The sequence below is a fragment of the Ahaetulla prasina genome, chromosome 1, assembly GCF_028640845.1.
Source record: "Ahaetulla prasina isolate Xishuangbanna chromosome 1, ASM2864084v1, whole genome shotgun sequence".
NCBI classification, from domain to species: domain Eukaryota; kingdom Metazoa; phylum Chordata; class Lepidosauria; order Squamata; family Colubridae; genus Ahaetulla; species Ahaetulla prasina.
Window position 1 is genome coordinate 54,254,320 of NC_080539.1, and position 18,538 is coordinate 54,272,857.

The 18,538-nt window shown below is 39.4% G+C and overlaps 1 protein-coding gene across 2 annotated transcripts in view; it reads right to left on the reverse strand.

Annotated features, from left to right (window-relative positions):
- PKDCC (protein kinase domain containing, cytoplasmic) overlaps positions 1-18,538 on the reverse strand; it is a 123,821-nt gene that overhangs the window by 67,133 nt on the left and 38,150 nt on the right. Inside the window, exons 6-7 of one of the 2 annotated variants that reach the window (XM_058165252.1) lie at positions 17,804-17,977; positions 12,317-14,856 (exon numbers count right to left, since the gene is read on the reverse strand). The exons of the other annotated variant lie outside the window; for it this stretch is intronic. Coding sequence (XP_058021235.1) covers positions 14,771-14,856; positions 17,804-17,977 — 260 coding nt within the window. The 3' untranslated portion in view covers positions 12,317-14,770. Of the gene's footprint in view, positions 1-12,316; positions 14,857-17,803; positions 17,978-18,538 lie in introns of those variants that run through there. 2 annotated transcript variants of the gene reach the window in all.

Genomic DNA, 18,538 nt, shown 5'->3' on the forward strand with positions numbered 1-18,538 from the left:
AATAGAATAGAATAGAATAGAATAGAATAGAATAGAATAGAATTTTTTATTGGCCAAGTGTGATTGGACACAATTTGTCTTGGTGCATATGCTCTCAGTGTACATAAACGAAAAGATACCTTCATCAAGGTACAACACAAATGATGGTCAATATATCAATATAAATCATAAGGATTACAAGCAACAAAGCTACAGTCATACAGTCATAAGTGGAAAGAGATTGGTGATGGGAACGATGAGAAGATTAATAGTAGTGCAGATTTAGTAAATAGTTTGACAGTGTTAAGGGAATTATTTGTTTAGTAGAGTGATGGCCTTTGGGAAAAAACTGTTCTCGTGTCTAGTTGTTCTGGTGTGCAGTGCTCTATAGCATCATTTTGAGGGTAGGAGTTGAAACAGTTTATGTCCAGGATGTGAGGGATCTGTAAATATTTTCACGGCCCTCTTCTTGATTCGTGCAGTATACAGGTCCTCAATGGAAGGCAGGTTGGTAGCAATTATTTTTTCTGCAGTTCTAATTATCCTCTGAAGTCTGTGTCTTTCTTGTTGGGTTGCAGAACCGAACCAGACAGTTATAGAGGTGCAAATGACAGACTCAATAATTCCTCTGTAGAACTGAATCAGCAGCTCCTTGGGCAGTTTGAGCTTACTGAGTTGGCGCAGAAAGAACATTCTTTGTTGTCCTTTTTTGATGATGTTTTTGATGTTAGCTGTCCATTTTAGATCTTGCGATATGATAGAACCTAGAAATTTGAAGGTTTCTACTGTTGATACTGTGTTGTCTAGTATTGTGAGAGGTGGAAGTATGGAAGGGTTTCTCCTAAAGTCTACCACCTTTCTATGGTTTTGAGTGTGTTCAGTTCCAGATTGTTTTGGTCGCACTACAAGGCTAGTCGTTCGACCTCTCATCTATATGCGGATTCGTCATTGTTTTGAATGAGACCAATCACTGTTGTGTCATCTGTGAACTTCAGTAGCTTAACAGATGGATCCAACTTTCTAGTTTCACTAAAGAATAGCTGAATCTGGGCATGCAAATGGGCACAGGAATTCTACTGGTGCAGTGCTATGGCCAACACATAACTTCTGATACTTGCTAAAATAGGTGATCAGTGATCAGTAGGTGATCAGTGGGTAGATCTCATCTGAACTGGACATGTCCACTTCTTACTACAATGGGTTCTTCTTCATTGGATGTGTTCCAGAATAGGAAGTAGTGATGGATGACTGGGGATGGGGAGGTCAAACAGGTGACTCTGATGACAGCAGTATCCTGCCAACATGAGGAAGCCTTTCCCCTTTTGTATGTGCATTTGTGACATTGCACATGCACCCTGAACAGCCAGAGCTTGCAGCATGATGTTTTTTTAGGCATTCTGATGAAAATCTATGAAGATTCTCAGTCATTCAGGTCATGGTTGTCCCAAAGGTGCTTTTTCAAGAGGCAACTGGACTTTCTGATTTTTCTTTGAAGATGATTCACCTCTTCAGCAGAGCTTTGGGACATTCTGATGAAAGCAGCAGCCTATGAATGCCATGCATAGAGGCTAGAGAACTATCTCCTGGGATTGTCTTAAATTAATTTCCTGCATTGAGCAGGGACTGACTAATTGGCTAAATTGGTCAACTTTCTGGATTCTATTGACAGTAATAACAGAGTAGTCACCACAAGGTTATTCCCTTTCAATAGATTAAAAGATCCTTATGGGAATTTCCAGCTCTTCTGTCTTCTGGGTAACAGAATAGCTAAATGTCCACACCCCACCCAAGGTTGCTACTTACTTTGTTTATCTTAAATTGACATCCCAGTATGTCACCCTTGATATAGATTGAACTGCAATCTTCCTTATCCTTATCCTTATCCAGCACAGATGCCAGATAGAACAATATTGGAACATGGTGCTCCTCAGCCATTCTATGTGTGAGAAGAACTTCTATATATTTTTCTCATTTTATTGTAATCTGTCAGTGATCAAGTAAGAGACTTCTGCAGTAAGAACCCATCAATGTGGATCTGGTAGTTGTACACATGTTCTAATTCAGACTTTTCCGATTTAAGGCCTTCTGTAGTTAAACTCCAAGGTTCATAATTAATGGCCTAGAACAATGGGACTGTAGAGATCAACAACTTTGGCAAGGCTGGTCCTTAACAAAGATCAAAGTATTCACTTCGGGAGCTTATATTTTTGGAAGTGATGCATGATATAATACTATAACATGCACGCAGGCTTTGGCAGTAGACATGTTAGTTTTTCACTTTGGAAAGCAGCTGCATTTTTTACAATGACAGAAGTTCCTAATATATAACTTTTATCCATATTTCTGTATGTTTTCCAAATTTAGAAATATGGATAAAAATTAGACTAGAATGTAATTAATTTCCTTGTCCCAATGAAAAGTTGGAGCATATATGATTCTATCTGGATCTGTCTTCCCATTTGGAAAAGTAAGTCAACTGTCTTCAATGGCAAAAACTGAAGGGCAGGGTCCTAGGACATAACTGTATTAATTCATATGGCCTATTAAATGCTACCTAAATTAGTTTGCTGCCTTCCCAGGCAGGGAAAATACTGTCCTGTTGCCCATATTCAGGTAGAATTCAGTGACTTCAGAACCTGAAGGAGTCATCAACTAATACTTCAGCAGCATATATGCCATGCTCAGTCCTAGGTAAACAGAAATAAGTGAATAAAGGAAATAGTCTCTGCAGTTTTAGAGTACTGAAATAAAATATGAATTGCTGAAGAGAGCTTTTGAGCATCTATTTTTTTTAAAAAAAACCAGGCCTCTGTAAGATTTTATTGGCATGCAGAAAGTATCCAAAGATGAGGGCTAACATCAAAAACATCATCAAACTTCTCATCATTCCCATCCCCAATCTCTTTCCACTTATGACTGTGACTGTAACTTTGTTGCTGGAATCCTTATGATTTATATTGATATTGATTGTTCCTGATTGCTTATTTGTACCCCTTGATTATCATTAAGTGTTGTATCATTAAGTGTTAATTTTGTACCCAATGACCATCATTTGTGTTGTAAATGCTGTACCTCGATGAAGCTATCTTTTCTTTTATGTACACTGAGAGCATTTGCACCAAGACAAATTCCTTGTGTGTCCAATCACACTTGGCCAATAAAAATTCTATTCTATTAAAAAAAAATTCTATGAGGGCTAAGAGAAGCAGCACAATTCAGGATCTAAAAGAATGTAAATACAGAAGGAAGGAAGGAAGGAAGGAAGGAAGGAAGGAAGGAAGGAAGGAAGGAAGGAAGGAAGGAAGGAAGGACAATGGAGTTAAGAACTGAAACAGCATGTGTGTTGTATCTTGATTTGGCTTTAGGGTATTAAAAATTAATCCTTTCTTGAGCCTCTGAGTGGAATTTTGCATATTATTTCTGTCAAGCAGCCACAACCAGTTTAGCTCAAGTAATGAGCATCGAGTATGGCTTTGTTCAGACCTGGCTGATGTATTTCTTCTTTTGTCAATGTTTGTTCCCCTATTCCATTTACAGATCACAGCAGAATTAAATCTGTTTGCCAACTTATGGCAGATGTATCATCGAAAGCCCTCATTTGCTCATCGTTGGTCAGGCATGCATGAATACTTGTCTTCTGCTATTATGGCTAAGACATGTGCAATGTTCTGCACTGCTGGAACGATCTGCCTCATTTCTACAAAGGGAGCTACCATGTAGACAAATAAGGATGGAAACATGGTGAGGAGAGAAGCTGGAACAGCAGTGCTGATCAGCCCATCTTCTGCTCCATCAGAATTCCATAGTGGAGAAGTGAAGGAAAAGGAGGAATCAAAGATGCTCTTTTATAAAACCTATTATTTGATACAAGGATCACTCAGTTGACTAGCTTCAGTCTTTGGGAGACACTCTGATACTCTGGAAGTAAGATACAGCATATCACAGTAGTGTATCATACAAAACCTTTCAGTCAAACCTGAAAAGCTTTATCCTGTCTCCCTTTGTTCAGAATATTTTTTTTCTTTTAAAATTTCCCAAATTCCTTCCTTACATTCTTACCAATCAACCCCTTCTCCGGATTGTGTCACAACATTGGTTCTCTTTTCTTTTGCATTACTTAATTTATTATATGTTTATTTAGGATGTTTATATTCTGCATTTCTTCCCACATGTATCATAAATATTCTATCGTCACCATCTTCCATCTGTCACTGACCAGATACAAACTTGTTTAGCTTCAAGCATAATGGCTGCATCATAAGCTTTTAGACAACAGAGGGCAATCCAGTTCATGGGCTTCAGGCCTGAGTGTCCAAGTTGCCATGACCAAATTCTGTCAGATTGCTCAAATTTTTAGTTTTCTCTTTAATAATTGACTTTTAATAATTTTGTTTATTTATCCCACTTGGTGCTACAAGTAATTAGCCCTCAAATATTCCCCCACCCAGTTGTAACTGTCTTCCTCTTATTTTTCTGGCCCAGTTGAATAGTTCGATACACCTCAAATCTTGGATGATGGTGTGGAAAGGAAGAAAAGAAGAAACTTTCTACTATGGGTATCCATAATGAAAAAACTACAACCACTGCTTGTTTGCTAAATACTTTTTAGACTGAGAAAGGCAACCTAAGGGCTAACTGATGTATGATTCTATGTAATCCTAACAGTGAGGACAGTTAACCAATGGAAGAGCTTGCTTTCAGAAGTTGTGGGTGCTTTGTCACCGGAGGTTTTTCAGAAGACTGGGCAGTCACTTGTCTGAAATAGTCCCTTCCAGCTCTATTCTAACTGATTGACAATCAGATGCCTTTCAGAACCTAATGCTTTCATGTGATCCCCCTACTTGTTTTTTTCCTAGGTTGGAGACCATTTTTTTCTCCTCAATTTTTGTTTTAAATGGTGAAATATACACATAAAGGAATCTACATTAAATAATTACAGTGAAGAAAACCTCCCAAATATGTTAAAATGACTAAAATGAATTAAATGCAAGAGCAAGATTAGGTAGCTATATGGTACTTAATAGAGCTATATAGTACTATAAGAGCTACAATATATGGTAAATACAACAATCTACATACAATTATTTTTTATCATTAAATCTAGGGCTATATAGTAATGTGCCATTTCATTTTCTCATGTTTAGAACAGAGATTTTTAAAAGATAGATTACAAAATATCTAGGATCCATTCCTTCAAATTAGGAGAATGACTTTCTTTCTAATTACAGAGACCCTTAGCTATATATCAGCCTTGAGAGAGCCAAACTTTTCATTAAAACACAAATTCCATGTTTAAGAATATAGTTCAACATCACACTGAGACCCTTAATTACAATATTTCTTTTCCAAATTAAATTCTTCCAAACTTAAATCCACATTTACAACAAAAACAAAGCTGTCATCGGATCATACATTAATACACCTTCCAACGTCTTGCATTGCCAACATAAGAAATCTAATATTTATTCTATTTGAAGCATTCTTTGGGAGGCCTAATGATCCTTCATCAGAATTAATTTCACCAGAAATGTAGACACTTCTGAATGTCAAAGTCAGAATTTGTTTTTGATTCCCACAAAATCATAAAGAAAAAGAAAAGGAAAAGGAAAAGGAAAGGAAAGGAAAGGAAAGGAAAGGAAAGGAAAGGAAAGGAAAGGAAAGGAAAGGAAAGGAAAGGAAAGGAAAGGAAAGGAAAGGAAAGGAATCCTAGCTAGTACATATCTGCTTCTATCAGGCAAGGAGACATCCTGCTCTTCCTTCCCATTTTTGAGAGTGGCACTCGTTTACTACTGTAAGGATTCTCAAAGTTGTCCAAATTCTAAAGAGTGCTGTAATAAACCCTCAGATTGCCAAGCTACTTCCTTTTGTCCCATCAATGAGCTGCCCATATTTTATAGGACAGCCAATAGATTCACTTTAGATAAGAACTTTCAGTTTCCTCTGAGTGCCACTATAAATGATGGGTCTCCACTATAGCTCCTGAAAGATGTTGGGGAGAGAGAGAGAGAGAACAAACTTCATTTCATAGATTATGAATCACACACAATTTAGGTTCTTACTTCCCCCAAAGCTGCTCTTCCGTTAGCAGTTTTCAGTTGTCAAGCAATTTATTATTCTTTGGAGTCCTTGTACTATAACAGGGATGTCAAACTTGCGACCTGCGGGCCGGATGCATCACACGCTGACCATGCCCAACTCCATTTTCGTGAAGGGGAAAAAAGTGGTGACACATCACGTGACAACAATGTCTCATTGCGAGTTTGACACTCCTGTACTATAAGAAGCAGCATAACAAACAAGTTATAATTTCCCCAAGAAGCTATAGACCTTAACTGTTGGTTAGTTAAATGTATTTAGTATATATTTTCATTAGCCTATTCACAACTTATTTCTTCCTGAAGGTACATGTTAGGTAACCCTCCATGTTTGTTTGTCTCAAAATATTACTACCTTATTTATTTAAGTTTTATTTATTTTTTTATTTTTTTATTTTTCGTACTTTTATACCGCCCTATCTCCCTAGGGACTCAGGGCGGTGTACAGCCATATAAAAAACACATAAATATACAAAGTAAAACATTCATCTAAAAAACTTATTATAAAGGCCAAATATTTAAAATAGACATATAAATAATAAAACCCAATTTAAAACCAAATCTAAAATTTAGACATTTAAAAATTTAAAACCCTAGTCCAGTCCTGCGCAAATGAATAGATGTGTCTTAAGCTCGCGGCGGAAGGTCCGAAGGTCAGGAAGTTGATGAAGTTCTGGGGGAAGCTCATTCCAGAGGGTGGGAGCCCCCACAGAAAAGGCCCTTCCCCTGGGCATCGCCAGTCGGCACTGCCTGGCCGACGGCACCCTGAGGAGTCCCTCCCTGTGAGAGCGCACGGGTCGGTGGGAGGCATTCGGTGGCAGCAGACGGTCCCGTAAGTAACCCGGCCCTATGCCATGGAGCGCTTTGAAGATCATTACCAAAACCTTGAAGCGCACCCAAAAACCACAGGCAGCCAGTGCAGTCTGCGCAGGAGGGGTGTTACATGGGAGCCATGAGGGGCTCCCTCCATCACCCGCGCAGCTGCATTCTGAACTACCTGGAGTCTCCGGGTGCTCCTCAAGGGGAACCCCATGTAGAGAGCATTGCAGTAGTCCAGACGAGATGTCACGAGAGCATGAGTGACCGTGCACAAGTCATCCCGATCTAGAAAGGGGCGCAACTGGCGAACCAGACGGACCTGGTGAAAGGCTCTCCTGGAGACGGCCGTCAAATGGTCTTGAAAAGACAGCCGTCCATCCAGGAGAACGCCCAAGTTGCGCACCCTCTCCATTGGGGCCAATGACTCGCCCCCAACAGTCAGCCGAGGCTGCAGCTGACTGTACCGGGATGCCGGCATCCACAGCCACTCTGTCTTGGAGGGATTGAGCTTGAGCCTGTTTCTCCCCATCCAGACCCGTATGGCTTCCAGACACCGGGACAACACCTCGATAGCTTCGTTGGGGTGGTACAGTGTGGAAAAGTACAGCTGGGTGTCATCAGCATACAGCTGGTACCTCACACCGAAACCACTGATGATCTCACCCAGCGGCTTCATATAGATGTTGAACAAGAGGGGCGAGAGAATCGACCCCTGAGGCACCCCACAAGTGAGGCGTCTCGGGGCCGACCTCTGCCCCCCCGTCAACACCGTCTGCGACCGATCGGAGAGATAGGAGGAGAACCACCGATAAACGGTGCCTCCCACTCCCAATCCCTCCAACCGGTGCAGCAGGATACCATGGTCGATGGTATCAAAAGCCGCTGAGAGGTCTAATAGGACCAAGGCAGAGGAATAACCCCTATCCCTGGCCCTCCAGAGATCATCCACCAACGCGACCAAAGCCGTCTCAGTGCTGTAACCGGGCCGGAAACCGGACTGGAACGGGTCTAGATAGACAGTTTCCTCCAGGTACCGGGGTAGCTGACATGCCACCACACTCTCTACAACCTTCGCCGCGAAGCGAAGGTTGGAGACCGGACGATAATTACCTAACACAGCTGGGTCCAGGGAAGGCTTCTTGAGGAGAGGCCTCACCACCGCCTCTTTCAAGGCGGCCGGAAAGACCCCCTCCAACAGAGAAGCATTTGTAAGCCCCTGGAGCCAGCCTCGTGTCACATCCTGTGCGGCCAGCACCAACCAGGAGGGACACGGGTCCAGTAAACATGTGGTGGCGTTCAGCTTACCCAGCAACCTGTCCATGTCCTCGGGAGCCACAGGGTCAAACTCATCCCAAACAATCTCAACAAGACGGCTCTCAGACATCCCACCCGGATCTACCCAATTTTGGTCCAGACCGTCCCGAAGCTGAACGATTTTGTCGTATAGATAACCACTAAACTCCTCAGCACGTCCCTGCAGCGGGTCATCCCGCTCTCCCTGTTGAAGGAGAGAGCGAGTCACCCAAAACAGGGCAGCCGGGCGGTTATCTGCCGACGCAATGAGGGAGGAGACGTAGCAACGTCTCGCTTCCCTCATTGCCACTAGGTAAGTCCTAGTATAGGACCTAACTAGTGTCCGATCAGCCTCCGAACGACTGGACCTCCAAGAACTCTCTAGGCGTCTTCTCCGGCGTTTCATCTCCCTCAGCTCCTCTGAATACCAGGGAGCTGGTTGAGACTTACGCCGGGTCAGAGGCTGCAAAGGCACGACACGATCCAAGGCCCCCGCCACGGCTCGTTCCCAAGCCACGACAAGTTCCTCGGCTGTGAGCCAGACCCTCAGGAAACGGCCCAAGCTCCGTCTGGAACCTCTCCGGGTCCATCAGGCGCCTGGGACGGAACCAACGAATTGGTTCCGTCTCCCTGCGGTGTTGAGTGGCGGTCAGAAAGTCTAGGCGAAGGAGGAAGTGATCTGACCATGACAAAGGCTCAATGACTAAATCCCTCAAATCCAGATCCTTCAACCACTGACCAGAGATGAAAATCAGATCCAAAGTGCCACCCCCACTGTGAGTAGGGCCATCAACTACTTGAGTCAGGTCCAAGGCCGTCATGGAAGCCATGAACTCCCGAGCAACTGAAGATGACAGGCCGGTCGATGGCAAGTTAAAGTCCCCCATGACAATAAGTCTGGGGGTCTCCACCGCCACTCCAGCCAGCACCTCCAGGAACTCGGGCAGGGCTGCTGCCACGCCGCAAGGAGCCAGGTACGTGACAAACAAGCCCAACTGACATCTATGACCCCACCTCACAAAGAGGGATTCACACCCGGCAATCTGAGGTACAGTGGTCTCCCTCGGCTCCAGACTCTCTCTAATCACAACCGCCACCCCTCCACCCCTACCCTGGGCCCTTGGCTGATGGAATGCTCGGAAACCCGGCGGGCACATTTGAACAAGGGGCACGCCCCCTTCTGTGCCCAACCAGGTCTCCGTAACACCCATTAAGTCCGCGGCACCCCCCTGAATAAGGTCATGAATTAGGGGGGCCTTATTGGCCACGGACTGTGCGTTGCACAACATCAGCCGAAGCAAATATTAAGCAATATTTTAAGCAAAATATTAAGCAAATATAAAACAAGTAAATGAACTAATCCTATGCACCATGGTTATGTATAGATCTCTCTGTGTGTGTGAGTGCCTGGAAACACATGCTCACACACACACATGTACACTACACACACATACACTGTATATACACACACAGATATGTATGGGGAGAGAGAGAGAGAGAGTTATATGGAGAGATATAGAGATGATAGGTTTCCTTTTCAAAAAGAGTGGCAGAAGTCTTTTAATTCCTTTTCTCATATTGGGAGTCTGCAATGTAATTCAGTGGTCTTAAGATTTAATTGTATTTTTATCATTATATTCTGGGGACTGCACTGCAGTGTTTATTTTAGTTGCCAAGCAGGCTAGAGCTGAGCTAAGTTTTATATTCCATTCTATTGTTTTGTATGTATATTAATACAACAATCCATGGATCGTCAAGTTGTATCCAACAGCTTATGTCAGAAATCATTACTCTGCATATATAACACTTTTACACTTTTGCCTCTTATTTTTCACTTCCACTTCCATTTTTTGTCCCCAATATACTTACCCATGTATCTATTTGGCAAATAGGATGGTACTTGATTAAATGGATGTTAGTGACAAATATTTATTTTATGGTACCTAGTGTTTGACAACAATGACATCACATGAGATGTCATTGGAGCACAAATGGAAAATTAAGATGTTTTAGTTTTGCTGCCATTACCAGTAACTGTACATATATTGTGTCATGCATATAAAGATTACCATGAACATTTTAAGGCCAACATCTTTAAACAAGTTTTCTTCCTACTTACTAATTTCTTTCTCCCCTGCAACCAACTCTTTGCAATTCAACACTTTAAAGATTGAAAAGATCCAAAAATTTTAAGACCAATGTGGTCTGTATTGCAATCAAAATCTCAGCTCTCCAGTCCCATTTGCTAAATTTGCCTGGCAGATCGTTCATTTCAGAAGTTGATAGTTCCTTTTGTGCTATGTAAATAGTATATGTCTCTTCGGGTCTGAAGAATTTTCTTTCTTTTTATCCCCAAGGAACATTGTTTAGAGCACAGTTGGTAGCTTCTTTCATTTTTTCTACCTTATAGATGTACAAAGTTGTTTGAAGAAGCCAAGGAAATATGGCTTGAAGAAGCCATTGAAATTTTCAGCACATGAAAAGGTTCCTGTGCGTCTCACAAGAAATCCTATGAATGCAAAACCCAACCTCCTACAGAAATTATTGTGCACTTTTCTTTCTTCTGCCATTTTCAATTGCAAAGGAACACTTGTTCCTTTGGGCTAAAAACTGGATTTAAAGAAGTTTGAACAAAAGTTATTATAATATTACTGCTTTTATTGTGGAGTCTATTCTGTAGGTTTCTATTCATATTCTATAAGAAACTATAATTATTTTTTAAAAGTGTGACCTAATGAAGGCTTTATATTAATAATCAAATCTGAGACATCGAGTCTTGGACCACCACTATTTCTTCTATTCTATTTCCATTTTTGTGAATGGAAATAATGTCGAAGAAACAGAGGCGGATAATATTTATCGCATTGAGTTATCCCACAAGGAATTGTCTCACAGCAAGTTGGCCATGGCTAGTTGTTCCATGATGAGTTGGCTGGGGCAAGATGGCCCCAGTAAGATGGCTAAGCTGGGTTGGCATGGCAAGGTGGTCAAGGCGAGTTGATTGCAGCGAGATGGCCACAGCAAGATGGCTTTGATGAATTGGTTGGGGCAAGTTGTCCCATTCTGTAAAGTCTATTATGTCAAACTGTAATGGACTACAATTTATGTTATCAAATACAATCTATTTGGATATAGGAATATTGCATCTTTTGAGAAAAGAGAGGTGAAAATAAATGGAGAGGCCAGCAGAAAAGAAATGTATAGGGTACTGTACAGACATTTTTAAATATATATTGGAATAACTTTCCTAAAGAAGAATCTAAGCTACCTAACTGAATTTCCTCCAACACTGTCCTCACAATAATCCAATAGGTTTGATTCCTATAGTATTTTTTAGAATTTTGTGAGTAAAGGACTATTTGAATCTAACTGTTATGTCACAACATACTTGATCACAGAGGTGGGCAATGTGAGTAAACACAATCACAGAGAGTGGCAGATATACAAACTGGAGAAAGTTTTAGAAAATCCCAAAAAATCCAATCTGTAGGGCCTGATGTCTAGAAATGTCAAGATTTTATTAGTGGCTAAGATGCTGAGCTTGTAGATTGAAAGGTCGATAGTTCAGCGGTTCGAATCCCTAGTGCCGCATAATGGAGTGAGCTCCTGTTCTGCCAACCTAGCAGTTTGAAAGCATGTAAAAATGCAAGTAGAAAAATAGGAACCACCTTTGGTGAGAAGGTAACAGCATTCCATGCACCTTTGGCATTTAGTCATGCCAGCCATATGACCACAGAGATGTTTCCGGACAGGGCTGGCTTTTCGGCTTTGAAATGGAGATGAATACCACCCCCTAGAGTTGGGAATGACTAGCACATATGTGCAAGGGGAACCTTTACCTTATAGTTCTTGTAGTTTGAAACTCATTTCAGGCTTTTATACATTCATTTTATGTTTTAAAACAATCCACAGCTTGAACAAATGCCTCTCATATAGAAGTCCACAAGGTTCTGCCTCCAGTTTGGTTTGACAATAGCCATCTCTAGAAGCATTCCTTTATGATAACACAGTATTTTAGAATAGCAGGCAATAAAAGGGACCCAAGAAGCCACTCAGAGTCACTCGACAGTGAGTTGTATTGCATATAAATTTAATAAATAAATAAGTTACAGCCAAAGCAGAAGGACGTTCATCCATTTCATTTTATTTTCATATAAAAATAAACAATTTAAGAACAAAAGTAGAAAGTTTCCTGGATGTACAAACTAGGTAACAGCATGACATTTGTCACGTTTAACATTTTCTTGCTTGCTTTCATTGAAAGCATAATCTACATCCATCTATTTTGCCTGTTACAAATTTTCCATTATTAAGGCTTGGATTCATTTGCTGTTGTTAAAAACGTTTTATTTTTAAAGCTAGTAAGCAACAGCTTAAGAATTCAAAACAATCACCAGCAGAAATGTATCTTTTGCTGTTAATACTCTGGAAAAAAAAATATCTTTCATTAGTGGTAGTTGCCATTTTGATGTGGCTGGGGATACATTTATATCTGCTTTTGGATAAACAAAAGTGACTAACCCAAATAAAGTTTTTCCCCTAGTATTCTGAACATCTAGTTGCAGGATGTTATGTCATCATTTATATTGGGAACAATTCCATGATTTTCTTAGAACCAAATGCAACTGAGAACCTCTTTCACAGTAGTGTCCCTTGGATAGAAATTTGGATAGTCCATCGCATCAATATTAGAATCCAGACTTTTCCGTTCATTAAACATCTCAGGTGTGCAGCACATCAAGTGTGCATTTTAGTCTCAGATTTCAAAACTTTTGATTTTGTGTCAAATTAATACTAATCAACTCTAAATATTAGCAAGGCTATAGGAATATAGCAAGGCTATAGGAATGAATTGATCAAGTCATGATGCATATCTAAATGCCAATTCAAAATTTTGTTTGTGTCTATTCCTGTGCCCCGTTTTCGATAAAATAGGACACTGGAATATATAAAAAGAAATTTTTAAATTAGCATTTAGATAGGCATAACTTGATCAATTCATTCCTATAACCTTAGATCAATTTAACCAAAAATGAAACCCATGAGAAGTTTTATAGATCTTTATAGACTCAATTGCTGGAGGTTCCTATGAAGTCCATTGAGATAAATTAAACATAAATTGGCATAAATTAAACTACAATTTTCAGAAGCTTCTGTAACATGATAATACCTGCTTCCCTTTCCCCTATTAAAAGGATTATGATTAGCCCCCATGTCTAATGGACTTCTAATTTCTGAAGCTGTGTGAGATACATTCACCCATATGGGAAAAGTAAATGGATTCAGTTTAGAGTGTGAACTGGAGACAGCAATTACCCTACCCATTTACTAACACATGCTCACACTCGTAGGCTTACAATGTATAGTTCTCTCATACTTCAATTTCATCACAATAAGAAGCAACTTCTAGCTTATTGTTAAACTAGGCACAGGCTAGGGTAACTGTATAGGTACTATAATTGCAAAATTCAGTCAGTTAACCAGTTAGACTGATTAAAAGCATATTAATCATTTTTTTTTAAAAAGTAAGTGAGCAGCAGATACACAGTGCATACACTTTTACACAATCAGATTAAAACTGCAGATGACTTGTACAACTTTAAAAGTGGCATCATTTCCAGTGGTGCTACCAGAGGACACTTGGGTAAAAAAAAAAAATTCAGAACCCCATTCAACAAATTGAGTCCCCAGAGCTGCAGAATTAGCTTGTGATATGCTAAAGTCGGTAAAGTAATATCTGATACCCTCAAGAGAGAATGCACTCCATAAGGTCATAATATTTGAAGGCTAAAAGGACTGAACAGCACCTCTGATTTCTTCCTCTATTAAAGCGAAGCAATGTTTCTTTTAAGATCATATCTACTGCAAACTGTGCAATTGAGCATATTTTTTTCACAGACAAATTTTGCTGGTTTAATGAAACTGACAGAATTACTAGATTGTAAAAAAAATAATGGATGGCAATTCTGATAGCAAATAAATCCCTTACTCAAGGACCACCCTGATGTTCACACTTTTATGTTTCATACAATCACAGAAGTCCTGATTGTCTTCCAGAAAGTTTGATCTTCAAGAGATTTAACAGTGCTGCATTAATTATACTTACTCACATAAATATTGGAACAAGTAATCCTGAGCTTCTTATGAAAAAGAAGAATTTCCAGCCAACCCTCAGCCAAATTGTACAGAGGGTGTATATTTCGAGTCAGAAAAGCATGCTGCTGCTTTCTAACACTGTAAAGCTAGCCATGCAGTGTGTCACATTTTGGATTTCATTCTGCTTCTTCATATGGAGTCACATTTTAAAAATGTCATTATATTGCACATTCCTTCAGGTAATAAAGGTCTCTTCTTTGACGTGTTTTGCGCTTTATAGATTGAGTGGAGTTTCCTCCCCATTCTCAGCTTCTTTGCACACAAAAGCCATTTTCATTCAAAAAAAACAAAACAACCCAACAGCTGTCATATTGACCAATTGAACCAGGGTAGCAAACCTGGGTGCACTTACTATGGAGTAAGGCACATAGATGTAGATGTAATCTGAGTAAACCTGCCCAGAATTGAGTTTATAGGACACATAAACTTCATCCGGTCACTTTCACATATGTTATCTTGTCATGGTCAGGTACAGTGGAAGTGGATCCCATCTTGAAGTAGACAAGTTGACGACCTTGTCAGACAACAAATATTATTATTATTATTATTATTATTATTATTATTATTATTATTATTATTATTATTATTATTACTACTACTACTACTACTACTACTACTACTACTACTACTACTACTACTGATTACAAAGTATAAAGAAATTTTATTCTAAAACCAACTCTGAAGTTATCCAACTTCAACAAAGGAGAAAGAAAGGAGAGTGGAGGAGAGGGTAAGATAGGAGAGGAAAGGGAGAGAGAGGAATGGAAGAAAGGGAAAAGAAGAGAAAGAAAGGATAGGGGGAAAGAGCAGGAGAGAAGGTTAGAAAGGGAAAAGAAGGTAGGAGTGGGGGAAAGGAAGGAGAAGTAGGGAAGAGGAAGGAGAGAAGGAAAGAAGTAAGTAGGAGAAGAGAGAAGAAGGTAGGGAAGGGAAAGAAAGAAGGAGAAGAAGGTTTGTTGTAAAATGAGGGAAAAGAAAGAGTAGAAGAGCAACCCTGAATGCAATTAAAAATTTATTTTTTCATTTTTCTTTCTTTAGAAAATATATGTATATGTGTGATCAACTTTGAATAAGAGAATGTACATTTACAATATGTGAATAAGAAATAAAATTTAGAAAAAATTATTTTAAAAAAGTTATCCAACTACAGCCTCTTCTTTTGCAAGGTATATAGTCAGGATCATAACTATACATCAAGAGTTCTCAGTGGTTACTTCTAAGAAAGCAATAGCCTTCCTATGAAGATTAGCTATAGCCCATCTAGTGTGAGACATGTTTATCGCAAATGTCTTTGGATTCAATAAAAATAAATAAATGATACATATTCACATAATCGCTCTATGACAGGGGTATCAAGCAGGTGGCCCCCGGGCTGGATGCATCACATGCAGGCTATGCCCACCCCAGTTCTGTGAATGGGAAAAACATCACAAAGCTTCACATGATGGCAACATGATGTCGTGAGTTTGACACCTGTGCTCTATGAGAACTACACATTCCAGGATTCCTGATATACAAATACCACTTTAAAAATCTGGAATATTTTGATCTAATCCAACCAAAGCATAATATTATTAAATAAGCAATGTTGCCATGTATACTGAAGAGCTCTTGGTTGAAATAATCCATTGCTCTGTAATAAGTGCAGAAGCATGGCATTTATGTTCTGATTATAGCAATACTGTCACCATTCCCGGTGCAACCCCAATAGTTAGTGATATGACCAATCATGGGAGGACAATTTGCTATGTGCATACCTATCTATCTAGCTATATATAGGAGAGAGATTGGGAAATTAATAACTGTGTGTCCTTTCTTCTCACCTTATCTTTCAAGTGTTGCCCAAGCAAATTAAGATACAATGTTTTAATCAAGGAAGGTTCATCCAAAAATAATACTAAAATACAAAGTTTAATTTTCAGGTTCAAAGGGGGATAATATGCTATCTAAACTGCAATAGATTACTTTGCACAACTTTTGAGTCCATGTACACATAATTTGAGGGATGCGGGGGCTCAGTGGCTAAGACGCTGAGCTTGTCAATCAAAAGGTTGGCAGTTCAGCAGTTCGAATCCCTAGTGCCATGTAACAGGGTGAGCTCCCGTTACTTGTCACAGCTTCAGCCAACCTAGGGTTAATTTCTTGTAAATTGTTTCATAGGCCAGAAACATATTTCAAAGTTATTATTAAACTGTTCATAATATAATTCAATAGCCAAGACTGATAGCAGCAGACGTGACCTTTGTTAAGTTCCCAGAGTTCATCTGAGGCTGCCCTTTGAGTGAGGTGGCATTTGTTAGGATCTGCGAGTGCTGAGATATGAGAACAGAATGCTCTACTTGTCAAAGGAAGATCCTGCTTACATTGCATCCAGCTGGAAACAGTCATCCAGCACACACACGCTAATCTCTTTGGAACTCATCAAGACTGATAAAGAAAAGGCATTGGAATGTATTTTCCAAGATCACTATTGTAGCCTATGGACCTCGGCTTAGTCTTAACACAAAGGAGAGTGGCTTCCCTAAATCCCTTCTCTCAAGTGCTATCATCATCAAGAACTTGTCCTCTGGGTACTCCCAAGACAGATTTTTAAAATATATATATTTATATATATACTAAAGCCATTTGCTGAATGAGCTCCTGAGATTTCTCTGAATTCTCCTGAATAATGATTTGGCAGGTGAATCTCCTCATTAGTAGTCCCTATCCATAAAATGCCCTCCATAAAAATATTTTTGAGCCATCTTTCTTGATTTTGAATCACAGGCAGATCTTTATTTTCATTTTTCTTTTGTTTTCCTCTCAAGTAATGTTTTATTGGCTTCTATATTTTATATTTTCATATCTTCTATAGTTACGTTTGGAGCTAATCCTTTCTCTCTACGTATGCTATTTCTCCATTTTAAAATGTTTCAATTTTCCTGCTATATTTTTATTTCATTTTGGATATTAATTTTATTGCTCTTATTATTGTATACGTTGTCCCGAAAGCCTCAGGCAGCCTGGCTCAACATGGATTCTTCTAGATACTTTAAAAATATATTTTTAAATGGCAAGGCACTATGGCTATTGGCCATCCTAGCTGGAATTCTGAGAATTGTAGGCCTAACTCAAGAAACAAGATTAATTCACCTCATAAATTTGAATTATACTGATTCCTTTTACAAACTAAAATGTGATGGAAAGCACAATTTGCCATTCATTGTCTAATTCAGACAATTCTATGTGTTTTAGTCACAAGGAATCCCTTTGTAGAATTTACACAGTTGATGAATTGATCACTATTTACTTGATAAATGCCTCCAAAGAATATTAAAAGCAAGGTACAATAATCACAGAGATGATTATGGTATCATGAACAGATTGATTATTTTCTTATGAATGTGTCAATCTTCTTTTTTTTAAAACATTCTCATTTTGCTAGTTTAGGATTTAAAAAAACTTTTTAAATTAGCAATCATTACCTGTCCAAGTTGTTTGGTTGATGAAAACGAAAGCTTTGCATTGCGAATGACTCTCGCATACCTCTATAGCCTCATTTACATCAAATACAGAAAGGAGACATCCTTTATGATGGTAGGATGGCCAGCATCTGTAATTTTCATTGATTATTGTAGCTTCAGGCACTCTTTTATAATCTAGAAAAAAAGCAAAGAAAATCCACATTTAAAATGCATTCTTTCTGGCAAATTGGGCTTTGACTGTGTCTTCAAAAATGTTTCCAACACTCTTCTCATTTCCTTAATATACCGCCTCTGTATGTGTTTTTAATCTTGCACCAAATATTTGCCAAAAAGAATATTTTGTTATATGCACTTTGATAGAATAAAATTGTGAGCAAGGTTTCTCTGTGCCCCTAATTCTATCCCACTTCTCTTTCCTGTGAAAAGTAAGTCTTTGATTTCATTGAGGTCTTTGTGGACCGACTTTGTGGACTCATCCACATCAATGAGTAAAGACTTCAGCTCTTGTTATTCTTAAATCAGCCTCAACCTGGTGCCTCATGTGTGTTAAGACTGCAAATTCCAGAAGTCCCAAATCAATGATTAGGCTGACTAGGAATTCTGGGGAATGTAGTCCCACACACAGGGGAAGAACATAGTAGGACTTCATAAGCATTCCCAGCCCTTGTTCGAAATCAGGAGAGCATAGCTGGGTTTTGCCTATTTTGTAATGAACCAGCAAGGTCTTAATGAAGC